Source organism: Camelus bactrianus, chromosome 11 (assembly GCF_048773025.1).
Source record: "Camelus bactrianus isolate YW-2024 breed Bactrian camel chromosome 11, ASM4877302v1, whole genome shotgun sequence".
In the NCBI taxonomy this organism is placed as follows: domain Eukaryota; kingdom Metazoa; phylum Chordata; class Mammalia; order Artiodactyla; family Camelidae; genus Camelus; species Camelus bactrianus.
In genome coordinates this window covers 7,382,516-7,397,045 of record NC_133549.1, presented here as the reverse complement: position 1 = coordinate 7,397,045, position 14,530 = coordinate 7,382,516, and the positions used below count along the sequence as shown (strand labels likewise).

The following is a 14,530-nucleotide window of genomic DNA, read 5'->3' as shown; positions in this document are numbered from 1 at the left end:
CTCGTTAGCAGATTGGTTTAGTTGATTAAAATCCTTCTCTAGCTCGAGTCAGAGAGCAGAGCTCTACGGGGATGAGGCCCAGAACATGCAAGAAATTTGGCCTGTTTGTGCATGCGTGTGTGTGTGTGTGTGTGTGTTGTGTGTTCATGCAAATGCACACACTTTCCAGGGTGGGACCTGGCATTTGAGCAGGGGAGGAAAAAACAGCTACGTGAGCACAACTTGCCCCAGGAATCTTCAGCAGCAGGAAAGCACCAGACTCCAGACAGGCCCCCATGATGGGTGGTACCAAAGAGGTCTAGAAAGTCCCCAAAGAAGGGAGCGGTGCGACTTCCTAATTTTGCTGGTGGCTGGCCTGGGTGTTCCCACAGCAAAACCTCTCTGCCTGGGATGAGTTCAGCCACATCACCCGGTGCAGGAGGCTCGCCTTCAGGGAGGAGATAAAGCCAAGGAGGACTCGTGGGTACCGTAAGGCCTACCCCACCTGGGTCCTTAACTGAGCACGTTCAGTCCTGCCTTAGAGATGTACGTAGGATACAAGACTCTGCTAAGAACTAGTGGTGTGTCTTAGAAGACAGTGCTTCTAAGGCAGTGCTTGTGTGAGTGCCTGCTGTGTACAGGGAGGTGCGATGTGCCCAGCGGTGAACACAGTGAGATTCTGGGAGGCGCACAGGTCATGACTAGCAGGCAGGCAGATTAAAACAGATCCCCTCCAGCCCAGGTGTCTTCAGACCACATCTCAAAACAGGGCCCTTGCTCCCCTCCCAGGGCCGCATGGCCCTTCCTTCCCTCGAGGCGCCAGGGGCATCATTTAAAGCTTACCCTCTTCTAGTTAAGTCACGCTGGCCTCGGGCTATGTAAATTCCCAGGATTGTCTGAAATGCTCTGCGGGAGACGATGTGATTCAGACACTGGTGTTATTCGGGGACCTCTAAGGAGGTGAGGAGTGGGGACAGAAGGCCAGTACAGGCGTCTGTTTACTGAGGTGGTGGTGACGGCCGGAGGGTGGGCAGATCTGGGCCCGACTGTCGGGCAGAATTCAGGGGAATCTGGGAAGAACCTCACGCCGCCCCACTCCACCCCTGCAAAAGCAGCCCTCACTCACTCCCAATTCTGTATCCGCACAAGGGAAAGAACTTTGGTTTTTAAAGACAACTTTGCTGGAGTGGGGCGCGCGGCAAATAAGTAAGGGGCAGCATCTGATGGTTCCCAGCTAGGAATCCAGGGCAGTTATTTCTTCTCCTAAGAGGTATAAAAATAAATACTCAGCCACCGCTTGTCACTGCATCCGATTCTGTGCGGTGGCAGCTCCGGGCCTGTGCCTCACACCCTCATGTGCACAGCGCTCTCCTGTGTCACGCCCTCGGGTCAGTGGCTCGCTGCCATAGCAAAGTACCGCAGCCTGGATAACTTAACAGATCTTTGCTTTCTCCTAGTTCTACAGGCCAGGAGTCCAAGATCCAGCTGTTAGTAAATTGGGTTTCTGGTGGGGACTCTTCCCGGCTTGTCGACGGCCACCTCCTGGCTGTGTCCTCACACGGCCTTCCCTCTGCGTGCTTACGGAGAGAGCAGAGTGAGGGAATGAGGGTTCCCTCATCCCTCCTTACAAGGCCACCAACCCTATCGGACCAGGGCCTCACCCTTATGACTTCATTTAACCTTAATTACATCCCTAGAGTCTCCATCTGCAAGCACAGCCATCCCAGAGGTTACAATTTTAACATATAAATTGCGGAGCACACAAACAGTCCACGAGAGCCCTCATTCCGTAGTGGCGGGTCCCAGCCCAGAGTTCCATACAGACTCAGGCTGTTCCAAATTTAACAGTGGATTCTGTCTTCTTGGGAACTTGAGGGCCCGCCTTAGTGATGGGCAGTTCTGACTCGGGTGGTCAGCACTGTGGCCCTAATCACCTTCCCAGGGGTGAATGAGGGTGCTCTCCATCCCTGTCAATGCTCTGGAGTCAGACAGGTGCTTGTACTTCACCTCTGCCCCTCACTACCCTGTGATCGTGGGAGAGCAACTGTCTGACCCTCAGCTGCTCCAATGGCAAAGCGAGAATAGTCACCCTCCGAGGGAACGGGTGGCTCAGTGGTAGAGCACGTGCTTAGCATGCACAAGGTCCTGGGTTCAATCCCCAGCGCCTCCATTAAAAAAATAAATAAATAAACCTAACTACCTCCCCCCAACAAAATTTACAAAGTAAATAAAATTAAATAAAAATAAATAAAATTTTAAAAATTAAAAAAAAAAAAAGACTAGTCACCCTCCACCAACATTAAAACAGGTTAAAAAAGATATGTTATCTCCCGGCAAGAGCAGGACATGTAAACTGGGTGTTTAACTGTCGCTCTTCCCTTTACTTCCCTGTGCCTTCTTCTCCCTTACTGGGGGTCAGCTTCAATTATCTGTGGGTTCCATTTTTTCCCAGGGACCAGTACCAGTCAGGAGTGTGGCTGAGGCCTTAGTGTGTAGGAACAGTGGCAATTTTTCTGACCCAAAGTCCAGGAACCCAAACAGGTGGTCTGGCAAGTGCAGGTGGGCATCGTGGTCAGAAAATGTGACATGAAGATTGCTTTGGGGACACCTGGGGCCTTTGGTGGCCTGATACTCGTGTCTGTCGTCTCTTCCCTTTTCTCCAAAGCACTGCTTTAAAAAAAAAAATCACACATAAATTCACTGAGCAAGTATTTAATGAGTAGATTATATAAACAAAACCCAAACTGCATTTTTGGGAAATGAATTACACTTGCAAATGGCCAGAAGCAGAAGCTTTCTTCCAAGCTCCTCGTTTTATAAAAGCGATTTAGTTTGGGCGGCCAGGCCCTGAACTTGTATACGCATCAGTGATCAATAAATGGGAACTTACTCGTCAAGCTCTCTTCTCCTGGGCACTCCAGAAACAGAAAAGGGAGGGGTCTCTGTTCCCAGAGCGGCTCTTAGCTGTGTCCTATTTGGTCAGAGTTGGAGACACTGAACCCTCCATGACATGGTCACTCTAAGCATTGCCACTTGGACTAAGCAAGTTCTACTAGGGGAGAGTGTGTCTGCTTTATGCCCCACAGTAGGTGTCGGTAAGTGTTTGCTGGATGAGTGGCTTAAAAATGTAACTAGTCCACCCAAGAGAAACAGAAACATCCACAGAAAGACTCATGGGAGTGTTCATGACAGAATTATTACTGTAGCCAGAAACCTGGAAATTACACACACGTCCATCAACTCATGAATGGATAAACATAATATGGAAGACCCCCATGGGATGTGACCCAGCCACTGAGAGAATGAACTACAGACACGTCTTAGAACATGGAGGAACCCCAAATACATTCTGCTAAGTGAAAGGAGTCAGATGCAAAAGTTTATAGATTTATAGGCAATACCCAGAGTAGGCAAATCCGTAGATACAGAAAGCAGATTTATGGTTGCCTGGGGTTGGGGGTGGCCATGGGGAGTGACTACAGATGGGCGTGCGGACTCACTGAGGCGGGGAAATGTCCTCAGATTGCATGGTGGTGACGGTTTCACAACTCTGTGAATGTCTTGAGAATCATGAATTGTCCTCCTGAAATAAGTGAATTTTATGCTTATGAAAATTACGCCTCGAAAAAGCTTTAAGAAATTAACTGTACGGATCTTCTTGATGGAGATGTCACTGAGAGGCGCCTTCTCTTCTGTTCACGTGACTTCTCCTCTGCTTTCCGGAGGCAGGGACCCCACCAGCCCATGGGTGGTCTCTGATCCCAGCCCGGGGTCTGTCATCCCTAAGACATGACTCTGGCACCTTCTCAGTGCAAAACTTCCTGGCACGTTTTCATAAAGTCAATAAGGGTCCACTTATTCTTAGGGGAACTCAGAAAAGAAACATTTTTGTTCTCTTGGAAGTTTGGATGAGCCATTTTATGAGAACTTTAAGTTGACAGTGAGTTATTTTCCAATGTTTCTTGCTTTCTTATTGTAGAAATGACTTTTACTAGATAAACATAAAAGCATGCAATTCATCATTTTCTCCGGGGAAAGCAGTGGGCAGCTCATGAGAAGAGGACTTGCCTTGGTCCCAGGATGCGTTAGCAGCTAAACCAGACCTTCAACTCACCCCATATGACCTAGAGTTTCCTTCTGCTGGGCAGACATTTCCTGTAGGAACTGCTTCTTCTCGACCAAAGAGTGTGAATGTCTGATAAATCCCTGCTAGGAGACGGGCATCTAGTGTGATTTTGCAGGAGGCATGGCTGATGCGTAGTTTCAGTAAACTGCCCGGCTCGGAGACAGAGCTCAGGATGGAAGTTCACGGACAGTGTGTTTGTATCTCAGCATGCCGTGTGCACAAGAGGGCACTCCCCCTACGCACACACACACACTGCAGCTTTCTCCAAAATGCTCAATGAAAGCAACTCCAGTAACAGAACTAGGAAGAGCCTGCCTGTCTCCTTGGGCTTCTGAGTGAGTTAAGCGACATAAACAGAGCATTTAGAGGGAGTCAAAGGGGGAGATGCGTGGTCCACAATCACAGTGTGTGTCGGCACAGCCACCGGGCCAGGGGCTGCCATCTGCATCGCGTTGCTCCCAGAACTCTTGGCTAAAGTGCGAGGTTAGGATGGAAGTTGCAAGATCATGAGTTTGGGGAGTGTTAGTGGGGAGGGGGTGTCGGAGAGTGAGGATGACATAAGTACTATTTCTAGTTGTGTTAATAATGGTCAGAGGAGCTGGGACAGGAGACGGCGTGAGGCTAATTCAGCACCGATTTCTTGGTGGCATTTGGCACTGCCTCTTTGGGCTGTGACACAGGAGTGAAACCAAACACAAAGGAATGGCTTGACTTACAATTTAGGATGGGAGGGAAAATCAACAGACGCTTCCTGCGCTGGAAGCGTTGAGAGGCTTTTGAGACAGGATACTGCTCCCCTCAGTGTAATTCCTTCCCTCTGAGCATACACTGGACAGCTCGTTGACAATGACCCAGGGAACCATATGTATTTGCTACGGGATGTATTTGCTGTGTTTCAAATAGCGGAGAATAAATGTATCTGTTGACCAAGTTCATCATGCCACTCTACATTTATTCTTTAACTCATTTGCTCTGTTTGTCATGGACGCTGGGGCATGGGTAGTGTATATTTACCTCCTAAAGAAAGGAGGGTAAATATCCGTATTTGTGGTGGTCCCTTCCGCCAACCTGGCAGTTTCTCCCGCTTGACTCTGACCAAAGCAAGACGGGGCATCTTTACTGGGTTGGGTGTCGCAGTAGGGCAAGGCAGTGATGGGTTTCAGATCTCACCGTCTTCTCACTGTTCGTTTTCCATAATGAAAAACTAGGTGAAATAAACATGCCGTGAGCCTGAATTTGTTCAACCTCTTCCAGCGTCCATTCTTTTTTTTTAATACAACATTTAAAATAAACCGTACTTCAATTAAAAAGCAAGCAAACAAACAATCCATTTAAAATACGGGCAGAAGAAGTGAACAGACATTTTTCCAAAAGAGAAAAATGCAGGTGGCCCACAGAAACGTGAGAAGTTGCTCAACATCACCAATATCAGGGAAATGCAGATCCAAATCACAGTGAGACACCACCTCACCTGTCAGAATAGCCATCATCAAAAAGAACACAAATAACCAGTGTTGGCAAGGATGTGGGGAAAAGGGAACTCTTGTGCACTGTTGGTGGGAATGTAAATTGGTGCAGATCCTGTGGAAATTAGTATGGAGGTTTCTCAAAAACCCCAAAACAGAACCACCATGTGGCCCAGCATTCCTGGGCATATACCCACGAATCCAGCGTCCATTCTTAGATAGCAAGTGAGTACCGTGAGACCGCGGTTCATTTCTTTGTGGACCTTTCTTTCACCTCTGTAATTATCTTTTCAGTGTGAGTTTTTGACAGTTGATGCTGGTCGTTCAGAAACCTCCCAGCCCCCAACACTGCTTGAAAATTATCCCCCTGATGAGAGGTTGCAGGGCTCACCCCAGATGCCGGGTAATCAGTGTGTCAACTGAAACGTGCGTGCTTCTGTCTGAAACTGCACTTGCCAGAAGTTGTGGGGATTCCCTGAGAGCACAGTCAGGACATCCTGGTGGGACGTCATTGAGCAAAAAGAGAGGAATGTGCCTTCCTCTGCCCCCTCTGCTTCTCCCGGCCCTGCAGCCCCTGCCAGAAACAGACAGCTTGTTAGGAGCTCAGAGCATTTGCGTCCCCAGGGGCTTCTGACTATGATATATACATGCATGAAAAGAAGGAGAAGGAGGGAGGTGAAGTACTCACAGAGCAGGTAAAGGAAGCACAGTCCAGACGGTGTCAAGGAGGATTCTGGCCAGTAAAGGACATGGTCGCTCCTTGACTAGCCACAAAGGCCTAGGATGACCTTTGGCTGAGAGATACCACCAGGGCTGGCCATGAATGACTGGGTTGGCTAACACCTGTGTAATCGGCTACCTTGAATCAGGATTTCGCCTCATGGAATTATATATTTCAGGAAGTATGGTGTACAAAACTTGGTCTGATTGTACTAGAGCTATTTAAATTACTATTAAGTTTAAACAAAATACACAGAGTATGTTTGACCCCCCAAAACCTTTTGTACCCATCCCCTGTACCCCTTTAGTGCCAAGAGTCCCCATTCAGCTGAGTGCCTGGCTGAACTTATAAAAAGCAAGGAGGCTCTGTCTCCTGGAAATCTGCATCCATCCATGGCTACACCTTACGCAAGCCACAGCGCTGCTTAAACTTCCAGCTGACTGGCATGCACACAATCATGAATGAAAACCAAACAGTGGAAGAGAAGGCCTTTTCCACCTTCTCATGGTCTCTGGGAACAACGGCACCGCCGAGCCACGCTCTGGGCCGCAGCCCGGTTTCCAGAAGTCACATGGTTCTAGAATGGAATGTCTGAGGCCTTTCACAGCACCGGCTGCCAGCAGCTGTGGTTTTTAAGTAGCACTTCAAAGCGAGACTGACAGCCGTCAGCAGGAAGTCAGTAAGAGCAAATAAATAAGAGGGACACGAAGTGCAAAATAAGATGAAACTCTTGGCATCCACGCCCCTAAGAAACAGGCAGGGAGGAACGTCTGTCAATGTCTGGGGAGCTTTTAAAGGTTAAGATCCACGACCTCGTCTGGTGGGAACCCACGCCCCCAGCAGTGCCCAGCACCCAGGAGCACATCAGGCTGGGTGAGCTGACACGTGGTAAATATTTCAGCCACCCTGTGTGTTCTGGAGAAGTCTTCCTCACGTCTCCAGATGTGCACAGAGATCACCTGTTGAACTACAGAGTCTGATTCTAGGGACCCAGGGATTCTGCATTTCCAGCAGGCTGGGGATGGCACTGATGTCGCCAGCCCATGAACCATACCTTTTCTTTTTAATTGAAGTGTAGTTGATTTGCAATATTGTGTTAGTTTCAGGTGTGCAGCAAGGCAGTTCGGATATATATCAGATTCTTTTTCATTTTAAGTTATTTCAAGATATTGAAGATAGTGAATACAGTTCCCTGTGCTATGCAGTAAATGCTTGTTTATCTGTTTTATATACAGTAGTGGGTCTCCCTTAATCCTGTACTCCTAATTTATCCCTCCCCCCTTCCCTTTGAATCCAAAAAATAATACACATGAACTTATTTACAAAACAGAAACACTCACAGACATAGAAAACAGACTAAGGTTACCATGAACCATGTTTGGAAGATCAATTCTAGAGGAGAAGAAAACCACAGAAAATGTCTTTTTTTCTTTGTTCAAGCTGATTTTTATTGAGATATAATCAACAGATAACATTATGTTAGTTTCAGGTGTACAACATACTGATTCCATATGTGTATGCATGGTGGTCTAGTCAACATCTGTCCCCATACATAGTTACAAAATTGTTTTTCCTGTGACGAGAATTTTTAAGATCTACTTTCTTAGCATCTTTTTTTAAAGTATGTTTTTATTGAAGTACAGTTTACAATGTTGTGTCAGTTTCTGGTGTACAGCCCAATACTTCAGTCACATGGGAACATACATAACATTCGTTCTCATATTCTTCACCAGAAGTTACTACAAGATATTGAATATGATTCCCTGTGCTGTACAGTAGAAACTTATTGTTTATCTATTTTATATATATTAATTAGCATCTGTAAATCCCAAACTCCCAGTTTATCCCTTCCCACTCACCACCCCCTATAACCACAAGTTTGTTTTCTTTGTGAGTCTATTTCTGTTTTGTAAATAAGCTCCTTTGTATTTTTTTTCAATGTTTTTGAAGTTCTGAAGCTGCCTCCACGCCCCCCCATCCCCCACCTCCCCCATCCCCCACCTCCCCCTCCCCTCCCCAGGGTGGCCGGCTATGACAATGGCAGTGGGGTGGTTGCCCTCCTGCTCCTGCTCACCCCTGGGTCCTGGCCGCCCTCCGGGACGGTGTGGAGGCCCCCGTTAACCGCCCCTTCTCTTCCCCCAGGGGAGGAGCGCCCCCGGGACCCCCCGGGCCCGGCGGAGGCCCCGGCGCCGGCGGGGGCGGAGGCCGGCGGGAGAGCGGGCCGCCGCTGCTGGCGATGCTCCCGCGCGCGGCTGCGGAAGACCTTCTGGGGTGTGGCGGTGGTGCTGTGCGTGTGCTCCTCCTGGGCGGGCGCCACGCAGCTCGCCAAGCTGACCTTCGGCAAGTTCGATGCCCCCTTCACGCTCACGTGGTTTGCCACCAACTGGAACTTTTTATTCTTCCCGCTCTACTACGCGGGCCACGTCTGCAAGTCGGCGGAGAAGCAGTCGGTGAAGCAGAGATACAGGTAGGCGCCTCCGGGATGCCGGCCGGCCCTGGGGCTGCTCTCCGGAGCGCTGCCGGTGCTGGGCTGCCCCGGCGGCGGGCGCTGGGCCGGGCCAGGGACACAGTGCCGAGAAGCCCCAGGGTCACCCACTGTCTTGGTGGGGCCAGGAGCGGAACTCTCTCCCCTCGGAGTGGTGAACACCTTTCCTCCGCCTCTCGCCGGGCAACCCCAGGAACTCCTTTATATGAGACGAGAGAGGGCAGCATCTTCCAGAGATGGCCTGTGCTAAGTCCCCAGAAAGGGTGGAAGTGGGAAAAGTCTGTAGGTCTGTTATCCCTCCCGAGTCGGGGCTGAGGACAGGTCCATGCAGCTGGGTAACTGGTTGCTTTCTGTAGCTTACCTCCCCCCCGCAGGGCGATGCTCATTGCAAAGACTTGATTACTCATTACCTCTCCAATCCAAGACCTTCCCTCCTTTGGTTTTATAGTTGCTTGGATCTGAATATCCAGCAACGTGGCCGTCAAAATCAAGGCACTGTGTCAGCTTTGTGGACCGTATCTTCTCACTGGCATGACCACCCTTTCAAAAAGAAGCCGGAAACCCTGATTTCAGCCATCTACCACAATGTACAGCAGGGGTCCCCCGGCCCCCTCAGGAGCCAGATGGTCCGTGTTGGCCCTGGGACCTCATCTGTGTCAATCCTTGGGTCTCATGGTCACCCAGAGCCGAGGCTCTCCGTGACTGTGTATGGACCTGCTGCTGCTGGCCCAAATCAGATCTATCCAGAAAAAAACTCAGTGAAGAATTCCGGCCAAGGTGACCAGGTAGGGCCCTGGGAATTTATCTCTTACCAGTCCCAGAGGTGGAAAAAATGTGAAAGTCCAGGGCTATTTACTCCATCTCTACTGCCCTCTTCCCCACCTTACCCCAACCCCACCAAGCATGCACCCTCCTCATACAATGACTATGTCCCATTTACTGTCTCCTACAAACCTCAATCCTGTTCTGGAGTTGCGCTTAGAAGTTGCAGGATAACTGAAACCATCAGGTCCAAGGGGCAAGGAGGTTTGGGAATGGAGTTTTATACTCAGATCAGAATTTTCTGAGATTCTACCATTACGTTGCTGTGAAGTTACCGTTGGAGGTGTGAGGGTCCAAACTGGTCTAATGTTCAGAGGGAATTTGGACTGGCTCCTTTAAAAGACCAGGTTGTAAATTGGCGGACTGATTCTAGAGGAAGGGGCACTGATGCAGCTTGGATTGATTCACAAGGCCAGCCTCACATGTCTCAGTGGAAAGGACTCAGAGCAGATTCTGGAAGCAAAGCATGTGGGAGCCTGGAGCCCAGAACTGGAACCCAGGCCTGGGCAGTTCTCAGTGTTGCCTTAAACCCATGGCTTCGTGGACCAGCCAGAAATCACTAGAAACCACTTACTGTGCCTCTTCTGAACAGCTCCTGAAAGCAGACTGAGTTATGACTCTGTCGCAACTCAAACAAATAGGTTTAGAAACTTTGAGAGGGCCGTGGGTTGTCCCAAAGCAAGAGAGGAATAATGGCCTGCTTTTAGTCATACAGAAAAGCAAGTATTCAGTAATGATGTATTTAACAGTAAAGTAGCCCTGAGTGTATTCATTTTGTAATTACGAGTTTGCCTTTCTTTGAACTGAGTAGAAGATTATGCCTCTGCCTCTAAAAAGGGGCTAAAAGAAGTGAGCGCCCTTTCTCGATGGGGGATTTGCTGGAGCGAAGACGAAATGTTCTATCCCCGCATCCGCCACCCGTGCAGCCTGAGAGAGGGCCTCCCGGGCTGCTGCCCTGAACGTGTGTCCTCAGCATGGCCACTCCCACCCTGGGGCCAGATGGGCCCCGCTGGCCACTTAGGGCAGGCCCGGCACCGTTAACCAAGCGTGCCGAGAACACCACCAGAGGAACCGAGCTCGGTGGTAGTTAAAAGGTCAGGGGAGGAAAAAAATGCAAAGTCAAGGAAGCAGATTAAACACGAAAGACATCACACCTTGATTCCAGCTCATTGTCTTCCTGTGAGAAGTCTCTGGGAGGAATCATGAGAGGAATCTGGTGACAGCTGCATCAGATGGAGAACGGTGGGGCGCAGTGGGGATCAGCATGGCTTGATTAGAGAAGCCAGTTAAAACCTCGCCCAATTTCTGTAATAAAGCTTAGATCACCCCCTAAAAAATCCGATTGTAAACTGCGCGCTCCCTGTGGCTACACAGAGCTGTGACTGGGTGTGTCGTTGCAGCCCTGTACACCATTGGAGGGTTGAAGGGACTTGCTTTCTCAAAAACGGGAGAGGCCAATGTTCACATCACAGACTTTATGTAGGAAGTTACAACTCCTTGTCACAACTCAAATTGGGAATTCTTTTTTTTTTTTTTTTGGAAGAGGCTTTTTTTTTATTGAAATATAGTTGTACAATATTATGTAAGTTACAGGTGTGTGGTATAGTGATCCACAACTTTTAAAGGGTTTATACTCCATTTATAGTTATTGTAAAGTATTGGCGCTATTCCCCACGTTGTACTATACATCCTTGTAGCTTTTTTCATACCTAATAGTTGGTACCTTTTAATCCCCTACCGAATTGGGAGTCCTGTAAAACAGACTTTAGGATGCCCAGACATCGAGGCAAACTAAAATCACATCTTCCGTGTTTGTGCTTTTATTGAAGTGAATGCCGGAGAGGAAAAGACCTTTAGTCAACTGAGGAGATGTGCCTCTAGGTTAAGAGTGTTTCTGCAGGGAGCTGGGGATGAAAGGAGAAAGGTCGGGGCCATTTTCAGAGAAGGAAGCTGGACAGATAAGCCCACATTTCCTGCGGTTATCAGGAAGCAATCAATCGGGTGGAAGGTTCTTTTCTCCAAGCCCTCCCCACTGAGGCTGCTTCCCCCATGTGGAACTTTTCCAGCCACCGCAGTGGGGGGGACACAGGGCTCCTCAAACTCTCCGAGTCTCAAGGATCTTGTCAAAGGGCTGACACTGACTCCGTAGGTCTGAGTTGACCTGAGATTCTGCTTTCCTAATGAGCTTCCAGGAGATGCTGGCACTGCTGGCCCACGGGCTGCTCTTGGACTGTACCGGCCCTGGAGTTGTCGAGTCTCAGCTCACATCTTAAAATGTTGCTGATCTGACCCAATGGAGAAACCGGGACCCATCCTCCCATGTGCAGCTGACGAGGGACTGACTCACTTTGGGCCCCAAGGATGTTGGAGCCTGGTCCTCTGCCACGTGCGGGGGAGGGGAGGCTCTGTGGGCAAGTCTTTTCACCTCTGAGAGCCTCACGTGCTTGTTTGTAAACGGAAGGTGATGACACACGCCCTGGCTTGCCCAAAAGATGGTTGTGTAATCAGATGAAACACCGTACGTGCAGGTGTCCTAAAAGCTGTGAGATGCCAGAGGAATGCCAGGAACCACCCCCGGAGCGTGATCTCCTCTGTGGGTTACGAGGTAGCCCGTGCTTAGTTCATCGGCCACCTGCTGGTGGCCTGTTTAAACCGCAGGAGCGGGTCTGCAGGGAGTGCCAGCCCCCCGCAGTGCCGCGCAGGTGTTCTGTGCGGGAGAAATCACCCCGCAGGCGTGCCGGCTGTACGAGGCATCCTGGAGTGATCAGGGCTTCCTGGGATCGGGTACTGTTGTCAGGAACCAGAGTATGGATGCGAAAACCTGCCAGCCCAGCTGTCCTGGGTTTCAGCCTCAGTCCCTCGTGAGCAACCCCAAATGTCTGGAAATAAAGTGAGCTCCCCTCTCTCCCCAGACAGTCGACACCCCACCCTGACCTTCCCTGTTTCTCGCAGACAGCTGGCCGCAGGGATGCCCCTGGGGAGGCAGCCGCACGCAGGACTCGGGGAGGGCTCTGGCCACGGAGGTGCGTGTGGGGGCTGCGGAAACCGCAGGTGTGACCTCAAAGGGGGTTCAGCTCCCAGGAGCCTCCCGCCAAGCCTGGCACCTGGAGGAGGCACACAGAGGAGGCCGTATCGGGTCCGTGGCCCTGGAGGGACGGCACACAGCCTCCCAACACCCTGATCTCAGGAAGGAGGACGGCTCCTCGGATCCCAGGGGCCTGCCCGGGCCAGCACAAACAGCCAGAGTAGATCTGGGGCACTTGCCGCCTTGTCGGAAGTTCTGTCAGGAATTCCTGTTAGTAGTGACCTCTTTTCATGAGCAAACGCTGGGACCTTCTGCTCTCACGCGGCTGCCAAAAAAGCGAACGAGTCAGTGGTGACAGATGTTTCCCTCTGCCTATTGTAGTCCCTGGCTCCTGGAAGCTAGCCCGTTGATTCTGCCTCAGAAACGCCAGCAGACGTACTGAGCCGAGACAGGGGAAAGGGCTCTGGTGCCTTCCGTCTGCCGTCCTACAAGGCCCAGACAGGCAGGCTCTGGATGGGGTCCTGCACCTATAACATTCAAAGTCTAACCGAGGAGCAGAGCAGTCACACTCTGGAGGGTTGTTCTTTCTGGAAATGGTTATTGCACATCTCCGCAGGGATACAGTCATAAATGGTCCCCATCCTTAAGAAGCCTGCATCCCAGCAAGGGAGTCAGATAGTCCAGTGGGGGGAGTGTGTGTGCAGGGGACCTGGGGAGAAGCCCAGGTGTGCAGGTCCTGGGGCAGGTGGAAAGGTTCTTGGAGGAAATGACCAAGGAGCAGCCTCTTTGAAGACAAGCTGCTGGTCCTCCTGGTGGTGGGCAGAAATGGACCCTGTGGCCCTCCCACACCGTGCCGAGAGGTGTGGGTTCTTGTGTGACTGTTGTGGGAGGGCAGAGAAGCCATCAGACTGGATCTTTAGAAATACCACTCTGTCTCTCGGTCGAGGACAGGATGGAGCGCCAGTGGAGGCCAGGCCAGTCGAACAAGCTCGATGTCTAGGGGTCCGGCATGTGGGCCGGTGTGGTGACACTGATGTTGTTCCCAGCATCCAAGTGGGAGAGAGACCATTATGAAAACCAGAGTGGGGTGTGAGGAGGCAGCAGGAGAGAGGGGCGGACGGGCTGGGCTGCAGCTGGGGTGCAGGGTCAGGGCCAGGTATATATCAGGACTCAGTGGTCAGAGGCCGGGATGGAAAGGCCTCTGGACGCTGGGTCAAGGGGCCGGAGCTTTATTCCCCAGGCCAGGGGAGTAAACTCCAAAACTTGTTGAATCAAGGACTGATGTGAGCAGAGCTGCTTTCAAAACGAGGAGTCAGAGTGTGAATTACATAACAGGTTACAGAACATGGGCCTGCTTCACACTGGAGGTAGAATGACTCAGCATTTTGATTTTCTGTTTGTTTCTTTGGTTTGAGTGTAAACCTTGAAGTGTTACAAGGCCGGGTCCCTTGATTGAAATTGTCAGCTTCTTCTTCAGCCGAAAGCAGACTCTTGTGCTGGTGAAGAGCATTTCGTTGGTCATTTTAACACCGAACTCGGGCATTTGGGAGGTATGGGGGAGTCTCCTTCCCGGGAAAGGCTGGTACATGTTTCTCAGGCCCAGTGTAAACGCGGGGGCATCGCCAAGGTTGCCCTAAGTAAGGATGCCCTGGCACGTCCCTGCCATCCTGGCGCTGTCAGGCCTCCTACCTGATGCAGTGCTTCGGAGGGTGAGGGCGCTCAGGAAGCAAGGCCACAGGGGGCCTCCATCCTAGAGAGACAGAGACAGCCCTTCACTCGTGCCACAAAGTCTGCCAACGGTTCTCTGTGTGTCAGGCACTGTTCTAGGTGCTGGGGACACAGCATGGCCAAAACAAGGGAAAATCCCTGTCTTCAAGGAGCTTACCTTTCAGCGGGGAAACAAACA

General features: G+C 50.6%; 1 protein-coding gene across 3 annotated transcripts in view; it reads left to right on the top strand.

Moving 5' to 3' along the window:
- SLC35F3 (solute carrier family 35 member F3) overlaps positions 1-14,530 on the top strand; it is a 230,134-nt gene that overhangs the window by 154,054 nt on the left and 61,550 nt on the right. For all 3 annotated transcript variants that reach the window (XM_074373140.1, XM_074373138.1, XM_074373139.1), the window contains one exon: positions 8,435-8,759. In XM_074373140.1, coding sequence (XP_074229241.1) covers positions 8,435-8,759 — 325 coding nt within the window. The remainder of the gene's footprint in view (positions 1-8,434; positions 8,760-14,530) is intronic.